Source organism: Gadus chalcogrammus, chromosome 13 (genome assembly GCF_026213295.1).
Source record: "Gadus chalcogrammus isolate NIFS_2021 chromosome 13, NIFS_Gcha_1.0, whole genome shotgun sequence".
In the NCBI taxonomy this organism is placed as follows: Eukaryota; Metazoa; Chordata; class Actinopteri; order Gadiformes; family Gadidae; genus Gadus; species Gadus chalcogrammus.
In genome coordinates this window covers 3,626,190-3,638,288 of record NC_079424.1, presented here as the reverse complement: position 1 = coordinate 3,638,288, position 12,099 = coordinate 3,626,190, and the positions used below count along the sequence as shown (strand labels likewise).

The 12,099-nt window shown below is 48.1% G+C and overlaps 2 protein-coding genes across 3 annotated transcripts; one reads left to right on the top strand and one right to left on the bottom strand.

Annotated features, from left to right (window-relative positions):
• Positions 1–2,276: 2,276 nt before the first annotated feature.
• LOC130402279 (E3 ubiquitin-protein ligase RNF182-like) lies at positions 2,277–5,635 on the bottom strand. The gene is made up of 6 exons (XM_056606424.1): positions 5,588–5,635; positions 5,255–5,408; positions 4,269–4,336; positions 3,829–3,946; positions 3,067–3,281; positions 2,277–2,456 (listed from the first exon to the last, which is right to left on the bottom strand). Exons 1-6 carry the CDS (start codon positions 5,633–5,635, stop codon positions 2,277–2,279), a joined length of 783 nt encoding a protein of 260 aa, XP_056462399.1.
• A 1,300-nt stretch (positions 5,636–6,935) lies between these two features.
• LOC130402549 (small nuclear ribonucleoprotein-associated protein B') lies at positions 6,936–11,581 on the top strand. 2 transcript variants are annotated; one of them, XM_056606759.1, is made up of 7 exons: positions 6,936–7,065; positions 8,313–8,464; positions 9,260–9,371; positions 9,478–9,630; positions 10,180–10,309; positions 10,434–10,559; positions 11,445–11,581. In XM_056606759.1, exons 1-7 carry the CDS (start codon positions 7,063–7,065, stop codon positions 11,480–11,482), a joined length of 714 nt encoding a protein of 237 aa, XP_056462734.1. In that variant the 5' UTR covers positions 6,936–7,062; the 3' UTR covers positions 11,483–11,581. The 2 variants fall into 2 exon arrangements, with proteins under 2 accessions (XP_056462734.1, XP_056462733.1); XM_056606758.1 differs by having other exon boundaries at positions 10,180–10,310; positions 10,426–10,559.
• The last annotated feature ends 518 nt before the right edge of the window (positions 11,582–12,099 follow it).

Below are 12,099 nucleotides of genomic sequence, written 5' to 3'. Positions count from 1 at the left end.
TATATCCTATTAAATCCTTCCCTTATATCCTTAAATCCATCCTTATATCCTACAGCCTGTAGGATATACGAAGTAGCCTATATAGTCTTATTCAATTATTTTATTTTGTGTTCACTCTGTCAACTGTCTTTGAGTATTTGGAACAGAGTTATAGAAATCTAATGTATGATTATTATTATAATATATATTTTATATTAGATCAAATTAAATTGTTAAAACCGAATATATATATATGTGTATATATATGTGTATATATAGACAGAGGTGCTGCCACATATTCAGAGGTCCACTGTGACCTAACCAGAAGAAACAATCTGAGAACTTAGTTTTGTGTTTTATTAAAGATAAAAATAAACATTCACTGACACAGACATGACCCCACATCTAACAACTTCAGGCCCCGTTAAAATCCAAAAAGTCTTGTAATTGATTGACTGTACAGAAGCGGACACTGCCATGGTGTGGTCATCTGCACAGCTGATGAAACACTGGGTGCTGACACACAGACGTTACACTTTCCAAGCAGCATGTCCGTCCTACGTCAGTGTTGCATGGCAGCTCAAATGACACAAAGAAATAATTCTTAAAATGAAACGTGTGTATGCTCGGAAAAATAAGCCGCTCTGAAGAGCACTGTTTAACATGAGACCAGTTACTAATCCAGAGTCAATTCTGTTTTAAAATGAAACCAGTTTCACAGCTAGACTCAACTCTGTTTCAACCTGAAACCAGTTTCACAGCTAGTCAACTCTGTTTTTAACCTGAAACCAGTTTGACATCCAGAGTCAACTCGGTTTCAACATGAAGTAAGTTCAAAACCAGATTCAACTTTGTATTAACATGAAACCAGTTTCACAACCAGAGTCCAATCTTTTTTTACCTGAAACCAGTTTCACACCCAGAGTCAACTCTGTTTAATAAACCAGATTTACAGAAGAAGTGGAGCATCCTCTTCATGTGTGCGATTTAGATCTGGAAAAACTGGTTACCATAGTAACACCACAATGTTCTACAACTCAATGCCGACCATATTTATACCACAGTGTTCTGGAACTCACAGGTTGCCATAGCTACACCAGTGTTCTAGAACCCACAGGTTGCTATAGTTACTCCACAGTGTTTTAGAACTTAAAGGTTTCCATAGTTACCCCACAGTGTTCTAGAACTCACAGGTTGCTATAGTTACAGCACAGTGTTCCAGAACCTACAGGTTGCCATAGTTACACCACAGTGTTCTAGAACTCACAGGTTGCCATAGTTACACAGGGGTTACAAGAATTACGTACAGTTTGGAACAGTGGTTACCATAGTAACAGGATCTTGACTGACAGTTTATCTAAATGAAGATGTTGGATAGCCTATAAATTACCAGAGTTACAAGGAGGTTGCATTTAAGACATGAACTACACAGAAGAGTTTAAGATAAATAACACCATTCATATGGCTGCCAAGACTAAGGTCTATAAGTTCAGTTGAAACGTATGTGTAAGGACTGAAGTGGGACCACATCGTGTCTATAGTAACCATATCATCATCCCGTATCCTCTTCACGGTGGTGATGTCCTTATCCAGTCTCCTCCAGGTGAAGCTATGTGTCAGTAATTGCTGGTGATTGTAGCTTAGAAAGGCTGGGCTGTTGTCCATGGCTCAGAGAGAGGGGTGCTGTGTGACTAGTCTTCAATAAGTGGTAGGGTTGGGGTACGGTAGGGTATGGCAAGGTACGGTAGGGTAGAGCGGGGTACGGTATGACAAGGTATGGTAAGGTAGAGCGGGGTACGGTAGGGCGGGGTACAGTAGGGTAGGGCGGGGTACGGTAGGGCGGGGTACAGTAGGGTAGGGCGGGGTACGGTAGAGTACGGTAGGGTATGGCAAGGCACGGTAGGGTAGAGCGGGGTAGGGTAGGGCGGTGTACAGTAGGGTAGGGCGGGGTACGGTAGGGTTGGGGTACGGTAGGGTATGGCAAGGTACGGTAGCGTTAGGGTAGGGTGGGGTTAGGGTACAGTAGGGTAGGGGTACGGTAGGGTATGGCAAGGTACAGTAGCGTTAGGGTAGGGTGGGGTTAGGGTACAGTAGGGTAGGGGTACGGTAGGGTATAGCAAGGTACGGTTGTGTTAGGGTATGGTGGGGTTAGGGTAGATTGGGGTTAGGGTACAGTAGCGTTAGGGTAGGGTGGGGTTAGGGTAGGGTACGGTAGCGTCAGGGTAGGGTGGGGTTAGGGTACCGTAGGGTAGGGTGGGGTCAGGGTACGGTGGGTTCCGGGGTAGGGTACGTCAGCGTCAGGGTGCGGTGTTGCGGTGGCTCAGCGTCTCCAGCAGCTCGTGACAGAGGCACTGGCAGAAGCCGTAGAGGATGCAGAGCAGCAGGGTGAAGGGAACCAGGCTGACCAGGACCACCCCCAGCCACAGCTGACCAATCATCAGCAGGTAGATCCCGAGGGGGAGGGAGCTGAAGTACACCTGCAAACAAACACTCGTTACCAGCGCCGTCGGTTCATCCAATCTGCCTTCACCGTCCATGTTGCTATGACAACTGAACGTCACCTCATCTGAGGGTTGCAGACAGTGTACTAGTTAAATTATTATGGAGGGGATTGTTTACTAGCTAAAGTATTATGAAGAAGATTGCGGATTAGCACTATCAGTATTATATATATATATATATAGTATTGTATGATGTAGCAGTTTATAGAGCAACTAGTTTCTAGTTGAAGTATCAAGAAGCTTCTCCATAATACTTTAGGTAGTAAACAATACGCTAGTTAAAGTATTATGGAGCACATAGTGTACTAGTACTAGTTAAGGTATTATGAAGCACATTTGGTACTAGTACTAGTTAAAGTATCATGGCACACATGGTCTACTAGCACTAGTTGGAGCATTATGTAACAGATTGTGTACTTTAACTAGTACTAGTGTACCATGTGCTCCATGATACTTTAACAAGTACACTATGTGCTTCAGGATACTCTAACTAGTACGAGTACACAATTATGAAGCACATGGTGTACCAGTACTAGGTAAAGTATGATGGTGCACTAGTTAAACTAGACCCATGCGCAGGACGCACCAGGCAGAGGGCCCCCAGCAGGCAGCGCGGGAGGCTCCGGGACGTCCACGCGCGGCACTTGTGCGTGGAGGCGCTGCAGGGCAGCGAGGACGGGTACAGCATGTTGATCACGCTCAGGGAGTCGGACGACTCCCCTGGCAGCTGCATGATGGTCAGCACCAGGCAGTCGGAGGACGCCTCGCCCGCCGCGCCGCCCCTCTCCGCTCCCTCCACGCCTGCAATCAGACAAGGCCTTTACTGCCCCCCTGCGGACGGACGGACACCAGACAAGGCCTTTACTGCCCCCCTACGGACAGACACCAGGCAAGGCCTTTACTGCCCCCCCTACTGACGGACACCAGACAAGGCCTTTACTGCCCCCCTACTGACGGACGGACACCAGACAAGGCCTTTACTGCCCCCCTGCGGACGGACGGACACCAGACACTGCCCCCCTAGGGTTACTGCCACCCTCTAGGGATAGAGGGTGAGAGGGTTAGAGGGAGAGGGGATGAGGGTTAGAGGGTGAGGGCTTTCGGGTTAAGGTACGAGGGTGAGGGGGTTAGAGGGTGAGGGTTAGAGGGAGAGGGTTAGAGGGTGAGGGGGTTAGAGGGTGAGGGTTAGAGGGTGAAGGTATGAGGGTGAGGGGGTTAGAGGGTGAGGGTTAGAGGGTTAGAGGATGAGGGTTATAGGGTGAGGGGGTTAGAAGGTGAGGGCTAGCGTGTTAAGGTACGAGGGTGAGGGGGTTAGCGGGTTAAGGTACGAGGGTGAGGGTGAGTCTACCAGTCAGGCTGTCGGGGCTCAGCACCACCTCGGTCCCGGGGGGCAGCCCGCTGCGGCCCAGCTGGTCGTGGCAGGACAGCACGGCCAGGACGTGGCGGTCGTCCTCCATCAGCCACACCTGCACAGAGAAACATCTGGCTGGAGCCACACATCTGGGAGGGGCCACACATCTGGGTGGGGCCACACATCTGGGTGGGGCCACACATCCGGGTGGGGCCACACATCCGGGTGGGGCCACACATCCGGGTGGGGCCACACATCCGGGTGGGGCCCCACATCTGGGTGGGGCCACACATGTGGGTGGGGCCACACCTCGAGGGAAGGAGCAAGGAGAGAGATGGAACCACTGATCAGCTTCAGCTCCAGGGCCTTTCAACCTTCCCACTTTGAAGCAAATCTGGTCGGCTAAAGTCTTGAGCGTGGTTCCCATGAGGGCTCACCTCCTCGTCGGGGATGTAGGTCTCATGACGACAGAACGGACAGCTGACCATCGAAGGAGACGATTCCCCTGAGAGACAAGAGAAGGGTCAGGAGTAGGACCTGTTCCTGGTCCACTTCCTGTGTGCGTCGTGTTAGTGTGAGGGTATGCTCCTTAGACTTTACATTAACAGCTAAAGTCTGAAAAGTCTCATTCAGGGTCAAAGGGGGCATTTTTATTTTCTTCCCTTTATTGTATTTCGGCAAATTGTGTGAGAGGATGAGGGAGAGAGAGGGCATAAGGGCATGTCGCGGACATATCGATCATAACTACAATATACAGTTATATACAAATTATATTAACCTTGTTTATATAATTACTATTCACATTAAAAGGAATTGTATACATTCTCCCTGTACCTAGAGATACCTCCCTTCCTCTCTCTGATCAAGCCATTAAGATCGTTGTCATTTGCATTGCCATTCTGGCCACAAAGTCTGATACTTATATCGACTGACATCTTCATTGTGGAGGTTCCTTTAACTGTTTGCGTCCCTGCGCGCAGCCTTGCAGACATACCCACTTCACCCAGAGTTTATTGCAGTTTAACTTGGCCTCTCCCGCCAATCCTAAACTCTCCACTATGCTCACTCCCAAGCATCTTTGTGACCTGTGTATTCACTACCCAAAATGAAAACGTTTCCCTATAAGAAACTTGGTCACCCATTGGCTCACAGAATGTATCCTTAACGTTGCTGCCTGTACCTTCCAATGATCATGCTCTAATGTTCAATCTAATATTTAGCCGGCAGACGGGTCCTCAAAATAAGTTTCTCTTCATCAGGGAGAGAGAGGGGAGGGGGAGAGAGGGCGAGGGAGAGAGAGGGTTAGAGAGAGAGGGCTAGGGGGAAAGAGGGTTGATGGGGAGAGCGGGGGAGGGGAGAGAGGGCTAGGGGGAGAGAAGGTGAGGGGAGAGAGGGTCGAGTGAGAGAGGGTGAGGAGACTCACCCACGTCCACCATCTTCTTCAGACACTTGAGGCAGACCCTGTGCAGGCAGGACAGCAGCTTGGGCCGACGGCTGCGGCTGTCGTAGCGGTTGTAGCAGATCTTACACTCCAGCTCCTCCACGGTGTACACAAGAGACTGGCCCCACATCTCCACCTGCAGGGTCAGGGGTCAGCGTTCGGTCAATGGACGAACCTTTACACAGCGCCTTTCTAACCAGCGACCGCTCAAAGTTCTTTACAATGTTGCCTCACATTCACCCATTCATGCACACGTTCACACATTCACATATATAGCTGTAGATCGATGTGTAAGTATGTTTGTGAGGTTATTACCTTGCTTTCGGCGGCAGGGCCAGACTCCGCCCCCGGCAGCTGCTTCATGCTATTGGCTGTTTCCCAGGCACCACCAGGAAGTAAGGTTCATCCAATCTGAAGAGAGGATTGTAATAGGTTATACCTGATTAGTAAGGACACTAGGTAGGTATTACTCAGGTAGGCGGTGGTCATGAAGACATGGTCAACAACGATACTCAGTAGGTCAGCAACAATACTCAGGTAGGCTGTGGTCAGTAACAATACTCAGGTAGGCTGTGGTCAGTAACAATACTCAGGTAGGCTGTGATCAAAAAGGCAAGTGGTCAACAACTGCATTACGGTAGACTGTGATGGTGTTATTGACATTTGTACAGTGCTAATCCTACTGGTTATTAATACTTAACAGTATTCATATCGCTGGACAATTTCAGTTTTCATCTCAATGTAGGCTTCAGATCGGTTATCAACACTTTGGGCACGAACAAAGAAATTAAGTGAAATACATGGAATGACGGACGCTCGTCTATCATCATCATCATCATCATCATCATCATCATCATCATCATCATCATCCTCCTGAAGTAGGGCAGCTCCTGCTGCCACGTGATTGGCTGATATTTAAAAGAACGTGTGTGTGCGTGCGTGTGTGTGTGGGTCGTGTGTTCTTTACCTGTTGGAATGTTCCTTCCTGTCCGTCTGTCCTCTGGCAGCACCTCTCCTGCCCACTGCAGCAGTTCAGCGGCAACAGCTCATTAACAGTCCCTTAACGTCCGGCTCGTGTATCAGGGCTACAAAGATGCTAACGGAAAGATGCTAACGTGCCATCTTCCTCATCGTCATCTTCCTCGTCGTCATCTTCCTCATCATCTTCCTCGCCGCCTCGCGGGGTCGGTGAGTCACTTTAGATCTCGAGCGGGCATCCCAATCACTGCAGCATCAGCACCGATGCATCGCTCCCCCTCGGTTGTCGTGGCAACGAACCCAAGGTGAAGCAGCCCGTCCGCTGCCGCGCCTTCTGCCCCCGTGACGAAATCACAAAGTTATTTTATGTAACTTGTTTGTCCATTTGTGTTTTCAGAGGACTAGCGGGTTATAGACACGCATCTTATGTAAAATGAAGTTCACGGGACTTCTGAAGTGCATGAAGTCATCGGATGAAAAATCACTTTGGGGAGGGAAGGTGGGTCACCGTGTGTGTGTTTTTTTTTTAAATGAAAGCGTCTTATATTTTACAGTATTTTATTTCTTTTAATTCAAGATCAGTTTAGAAAGGTGCTGCAATCGATGGGAACTTTGTAATAAAGGAAAAAAGGGGCGACGGAGCAAATATCGAATTGCACTTCGTCTCCCCTCCGTCACTTCCTGTTTCCCTCCCTCCATCACTTCCTGTAACTCTACTTTAAAACCCAGCGGCCCCGTTGGAGCTTCGCGGGTCAATTTTTGAACATTTTTGGCGAAATCCGACTGATATCGGAGCCATCACAGCCGCTAAAATGGTAAGTCTTTGTTTTTCCTGTCGATTTATTTGTTTCAGTTGTCTTTTGAATCTCATTTTATTTTTCCGATGACTGAATCACGGCAGATTTCGCGCTCTGCTCAAACGTACACTGAACGATGGCCGCCATTCATTGTTAACGCGTTTCTGTTCTGCAACTTTTCAATGTCTGCGTTCGTCTAACTGATACTAGTTATCAAAGTGTTTATTCCTTTCTTCTACAGAAACCTTTTTATAATCGTATAACGTGTCTCTAGAACATTGGCGGGAGGGAACGATCTTCTAGCCATCCGTTTACTAACCCATTGCATAGGTTCCTACTGTATAGAGCCTGGAGCTCTTATTGCGTTATATGGGGGTACTTTTAAACGTGGTTCCAGATACGCCTTTGTGTTCGAGCCCCACGTATCTCCATGTCTTCGTGTTTACAAATGTACAACTCGTATGACGGAAACATTCATTGAACAGCATGTTGTCGATAGCAGTTAAATAGTTTGTATTGGTGTTTTATCTCTGTAATGGAGTCTAGCCCAATCCATGTTCTTTCCTACAGTCCTGTGAACATACACAGGCTTCCATTCCTTGTAAGTCCCATCTAAATCGATATGAAACGGTCTAACTTGTAACGTAGTGGAAGTGCAAAGTCTGTACATATTAAGACATGTTTCGTGTCTTTTCCACGCCTCACCACCAGGAAGACGCTGAATACGATCAGTTTGCCTACATTCTTTATTTGTACAAGCTAGACACGAACATGCATGAATAAATCCTTGGACCGAAACAAACATGGCATCTAACTTCCTGGTCCAGTCCTCTTCCGGTTCCGATTTATGCACGCAATCATACGTTATACAGGCGTGCATAGAAATGCACATGACCTCATAATAATGAATTTATCCATGCGTCTGAACTTGCAAATATTTTACCGTTTCATATAGAGTGGGCTGGGACTCCTGACCGCTAGGTTAGAGTAAAATATAACCATGTTTAGGTGGAACTACCAATATCAGAGGTGCGATAAAAGTCTTTCAGTTTTATTGTCTGCTTGACCGTGTCTGTAGGATCATCCAATCAGTGGTCTTCCCCTAACCTAACCATGAACTCAACTTTGAGACTTCTTTCTTTGTGTTCTTATTCGTTATACATTTTGTATGCATTGCATGATGGGAAATGAAGTTCGACTTTTTTCATGTAAACCAATGTTGACCAAAGACATCATTGTGTGGGTGTGTGTGTTTGTGTGTTTAGACGGTGGGAAAGAGCAGCAAGATGCTGCAGCACATCGACTTCAGGATGAGGTGCATCCTGCAGGACGGCCGCATCTTCATCGGCACCTTCAAGGCCTTCGACAAACACATGAACCTCATCCTCTGTGACTGCGACGAGTTCAGGAAGATCAAGTAAGACCCTATCCACACTGGCAGCATGATGTCTTGTCACTGCCATATCTTATGAACGTCGGCATGAAACCTCTCTAGTAACATCTCCTTCTCTGCGTAATGTTTCAGGCCGTATTTACCTCAGCGTAATGTATATCAATCTTATCGAATGCGCTGTATCCAGGTTTCAGGACACTCGTTTACAGAATCCCCAATATTTTTGCCCAGGCCGCTCTATTCAGAATCAGAAACACTTTTATTACATCTGATTGTACAGTACACAAGAGTAAAAATCGTAGGCTTCTATTGGTTTTCATCGTACGCCTTGGCGCCGACCACCCAGCGTCCCACCTCGCTCAACGCACATGACGAGAGCTTAAGCCGGCTGACTCTCGGCGACCACCGCCGATGCTGGATACAACCTGTGATTCGGTTTATAGTGATGATGCATAAATGCACACCACAGTTAAGCAGAAGTCTACCCCTTTAACGGGAGCCGGTAATGAGCTGATGGTGGTCTGACCTGAGGAGGAGACCAACGTCAGACGGGGGGCTGCCGGTCAGCGGCTCTGCGAGGAGAGCGATGGCCTCCACGCGTACCAGCGCCATCTGAGCAGCAATACGTTGATGATTGAGAAATGTGTATAAATATAATATATTCAATGTCTTCATGACGGCCATGTCTTTTCCATGGTGTTGCCCTGAAGACGGTTTGTTGAGGTGTTTGTAGGGTTGTGTTGTTTACCTATTTGTAGGGTTGTGTTGAAGTCTTTGTTGTGTGGTTGTGCTGACGTCTCGCTGTTTGTTTGTGTGCAGGCCGAAGAACTCGAAGCAGCCGGAGCGCGAGGAGAAGCGGGTTCTGGGTCTGGTTCTGCTGCGGGGGGAGAACCTGGTCTCCATGACGGTGGAAGGACCACCCCCAAAAGACGTAAGACCCCCCCCCAAAACCCATAACATCACTCATCCGCCTTACCTCACCCCAGGCTGACGTCTGACCTTTTACCTTGTCTAACCTTTGACCTCTTGTGTTCCAGACGGGCATCGCCAGGGTTCCGCTGGCGGGCGTGGCCGGTGGCCCCGGGGTCGGCCGTGCCGCAGGGCGTGGCGTGCCGGCAGGAGCCCCCATGCCCCAGGCCCCCGCGGGTCTGGCAGGACCGGTCAGAGGAGTGGGCGGGCCATCGCAACAGGTAACCATGACGACCACTCGAGTGGCGTGTGTGTGTACGTGCGCGTGTGTGTCTCTTATGGGCAGGTCAGGGCTGAAACGGTTACCGGTTTTGCATCTTAACCTAGTTTTATTATACAGTAGTTAAATATACAAAGACTGTGTTAGATTGTAGTCATAAAGTGCAGCTTGTTGACCGTGGATCACCTGAAGCTAGCGACAGCCTCCCAGGGGCAGCATGCAGCGCGGCAGTGTTGTTTACCTCACGAACACATGGCGGCAGCCAGCGACTGTGTTCCAGAGACTATCATTCAGCCTCCTAAGAGAACTGAAGGTCCTTTGACATCAGGCAGGTCACTGAAAAACGAGACGCTGAGAAAGTGATGACAATCATGTCAACCATTAACCTCAGTGACTGAACCAATTTGCAGAGTACCCCAGTAAGAATCTCTTAAATGACTGGGATTCGTCCCACCGCCTACTGGTCAGCGAGTTGGACCTTCTAGGGCGCCTACACTAGTGGGTTCGGTCAGTCACGTGACTCACGTACCGTATGTTTTGTGTATCCCAGGTGATGACCCCCCAGGGCCGGGGAACGGTCGCCGCGGCAGCAGCCGGCGCCAGCATCGCAGGAGCGCCGACGCAGTACCCTCCGGGCCGAGGAGCCCCTCCCCCAATGGGCCGCGGAGCCCCGCCCCCTGGTGAGTGGCGCTCTGGTGGTGGACTGGTCGTGGTTTGGGGGGACTGGTGATGATGATGTTGTGGTGGGGGGGTAACTGGTGTTGGTTTTGGAGGTTTTTAACACCCAACGTTTTGGCTTCACAGGAATGATGGGCCCACCCCCCGGCATGAGGCCCCCCATGGGCCCACCAATGGGAATGCCTCCTGGCCGCGGAGCACCAATGGGAATGCCCCCTCCTGGCATGAGGCCACCCCCCCCTGGGATGAGAGGTAACGGTTCTTCCGGTGCCTCAATAATGGACGACTACTGATTAGGCTTGGGCGGTGTCGAGGTTCAGAGACGAATGCAGAGGCGCCTTTCTGTGTTCTTCAAAGCCACACGCGCTCACTGATGACTGCGTGTGTCGTATATCTTTTCACGCTTGCTGTCTGGTCAAGTTGCTGCTCCTAGGTGTGAGATTTAAACTGTTGATAACAAGAGAGTTAAACGGTTGTAATGGTTAACAATCCTCTCAGTTTGTTAGTCCTTGAGCGTGCGTGTTGCTCTGTAAACGCAATCAAAACAACTGCGTGTGTTTTTACGAGCACTATTGGAGAAAACGTCCTAGTTAGTCTGCGCTTATCGGGGTTGGCTGAAACAAAGATACAGCTTTGGTCGCTGCTAAACGCGTGTTTGGAACAGAATGGATGTTCATTGATGGCCAACCGCCCAATATACAAAACGTACACACTGTGATCTTATGAGCGAAAGAATCATGGCTGAATAACATCTCAATATAGACATCAATTATGGAATCATGAAAGTATTGCCACGTACATCTTCATCAAAGTCCTAAAGCGATCTCCCAACAGGCAAGTGACGTGTCAGTTGGTCTGACACAGCAACATCCTGCTGTGATTAAATCAGTATTTAAAGCAAGCAAATGGCCTTTTCCAAGTTGAGTTTTAGACGCAGAATTGTAGGCTACATATCATGCACAATAAGGTTCCTTCACCATTGGTTCAGCTTTTTCTTTTTGTATTTTCCACAAATACCATATACACAGCGACGTGAAATAAAAAAAGATGCCGTGCAAGCCTTCTACCATGGAGACCATGTGTTGTGTCATGTGACCTCTGTACTAATCTCAACTCTCTCTCTCTCCCTCTCTCTAGGCCCGCCTCCCCCAGGCATGCGCCCCCCAAGACCCTAAACCACACCCTCTCCCTCCACCCCCCACCACCGCCTGGCTAGTTGTATAGTTTCAACTTTTGTGTTTTATGTTTTTTTTAATAAAGAGTCCTCGGGACATTTTGACTTAATTCTTTGTGTCTGCCTCTTTGTTAACTTGTTACACAACTTTAACACAAAAAAAGAGAAAACATTTCTAAATATATGGTCTTGCTACTATAGATGGTTATAGTCACTCCTACAGAGATGGGTAATGCCCTTTGTATATCAATAGAGATGGTTAAATATACTCTTAACTGCTTTAGAGCTGATGAAATACACTCACTGCGATGGAGATGGTTAGTCACTCTTTAAAGTGATGAATACATTATGATGCTAGAGCTGGTTAAATGCACTGGAATAAAGAGATGGTTGAATCACTCACTGATACAGAGTTCTATGCACTATAACTGCTATAGAGGTGGTTAAATGCACTCACTACTATAGGGATGGTGAAATACCCTATTTAACCATGTATAGGGGTGATAAAGGGACGTCTAAAGAGGCTAAAATCACTATCTTTAGAGCTGCTTAAATTCATGTCTTCACACTAACATGCTGTCGTCTCAAATTTGAGACATCAATAAAGGATTTCATAAA

Excerpts from the sequence above, each read along its gene's own strand:
- LOC130402279 (XM_056606424.1), bottom strand. The coding sequence starts at position 5,635 with ATGAAGCAGCTGCCGGGGGCGGAGTCTGGCCCTGCCGCCGAAAGCAAG. Across the intron at positions 5,409-5,587 it reads GCCCTGCCGCCGAAAGCAAG|GTGGAGATGTGGGGCCAGTC; the intron begins GTAATAACCTCA and ends CTGACCCTGCAG. Across the intron at positions 4,337-5,254 it reads GAAGAAGATGGTGGACGTGG|GGGAATCGTCTCCTTCGATG; the intron begins GTGAGTCTCCTC and ends CTTGTCTCTCAG.
- LOC130402549 (XM_056606758.1), top strand. Across the intron at positions 9,372-9,477 it reads AAGGACCACCCCCAAAAGAC|ACGGGCATCGCCAGGGTTCC; the intron begins GTAAGACCCCCC and ends CTTGTGTTCCAG. Across the intron at positions 9,631-10,179 it reads TGGGCGGGCCATCGCAACAG|GTGATGACCCCCCAGGGCCG; the intron begins GTAACCATGACG and ends TGTGTATCCCAG.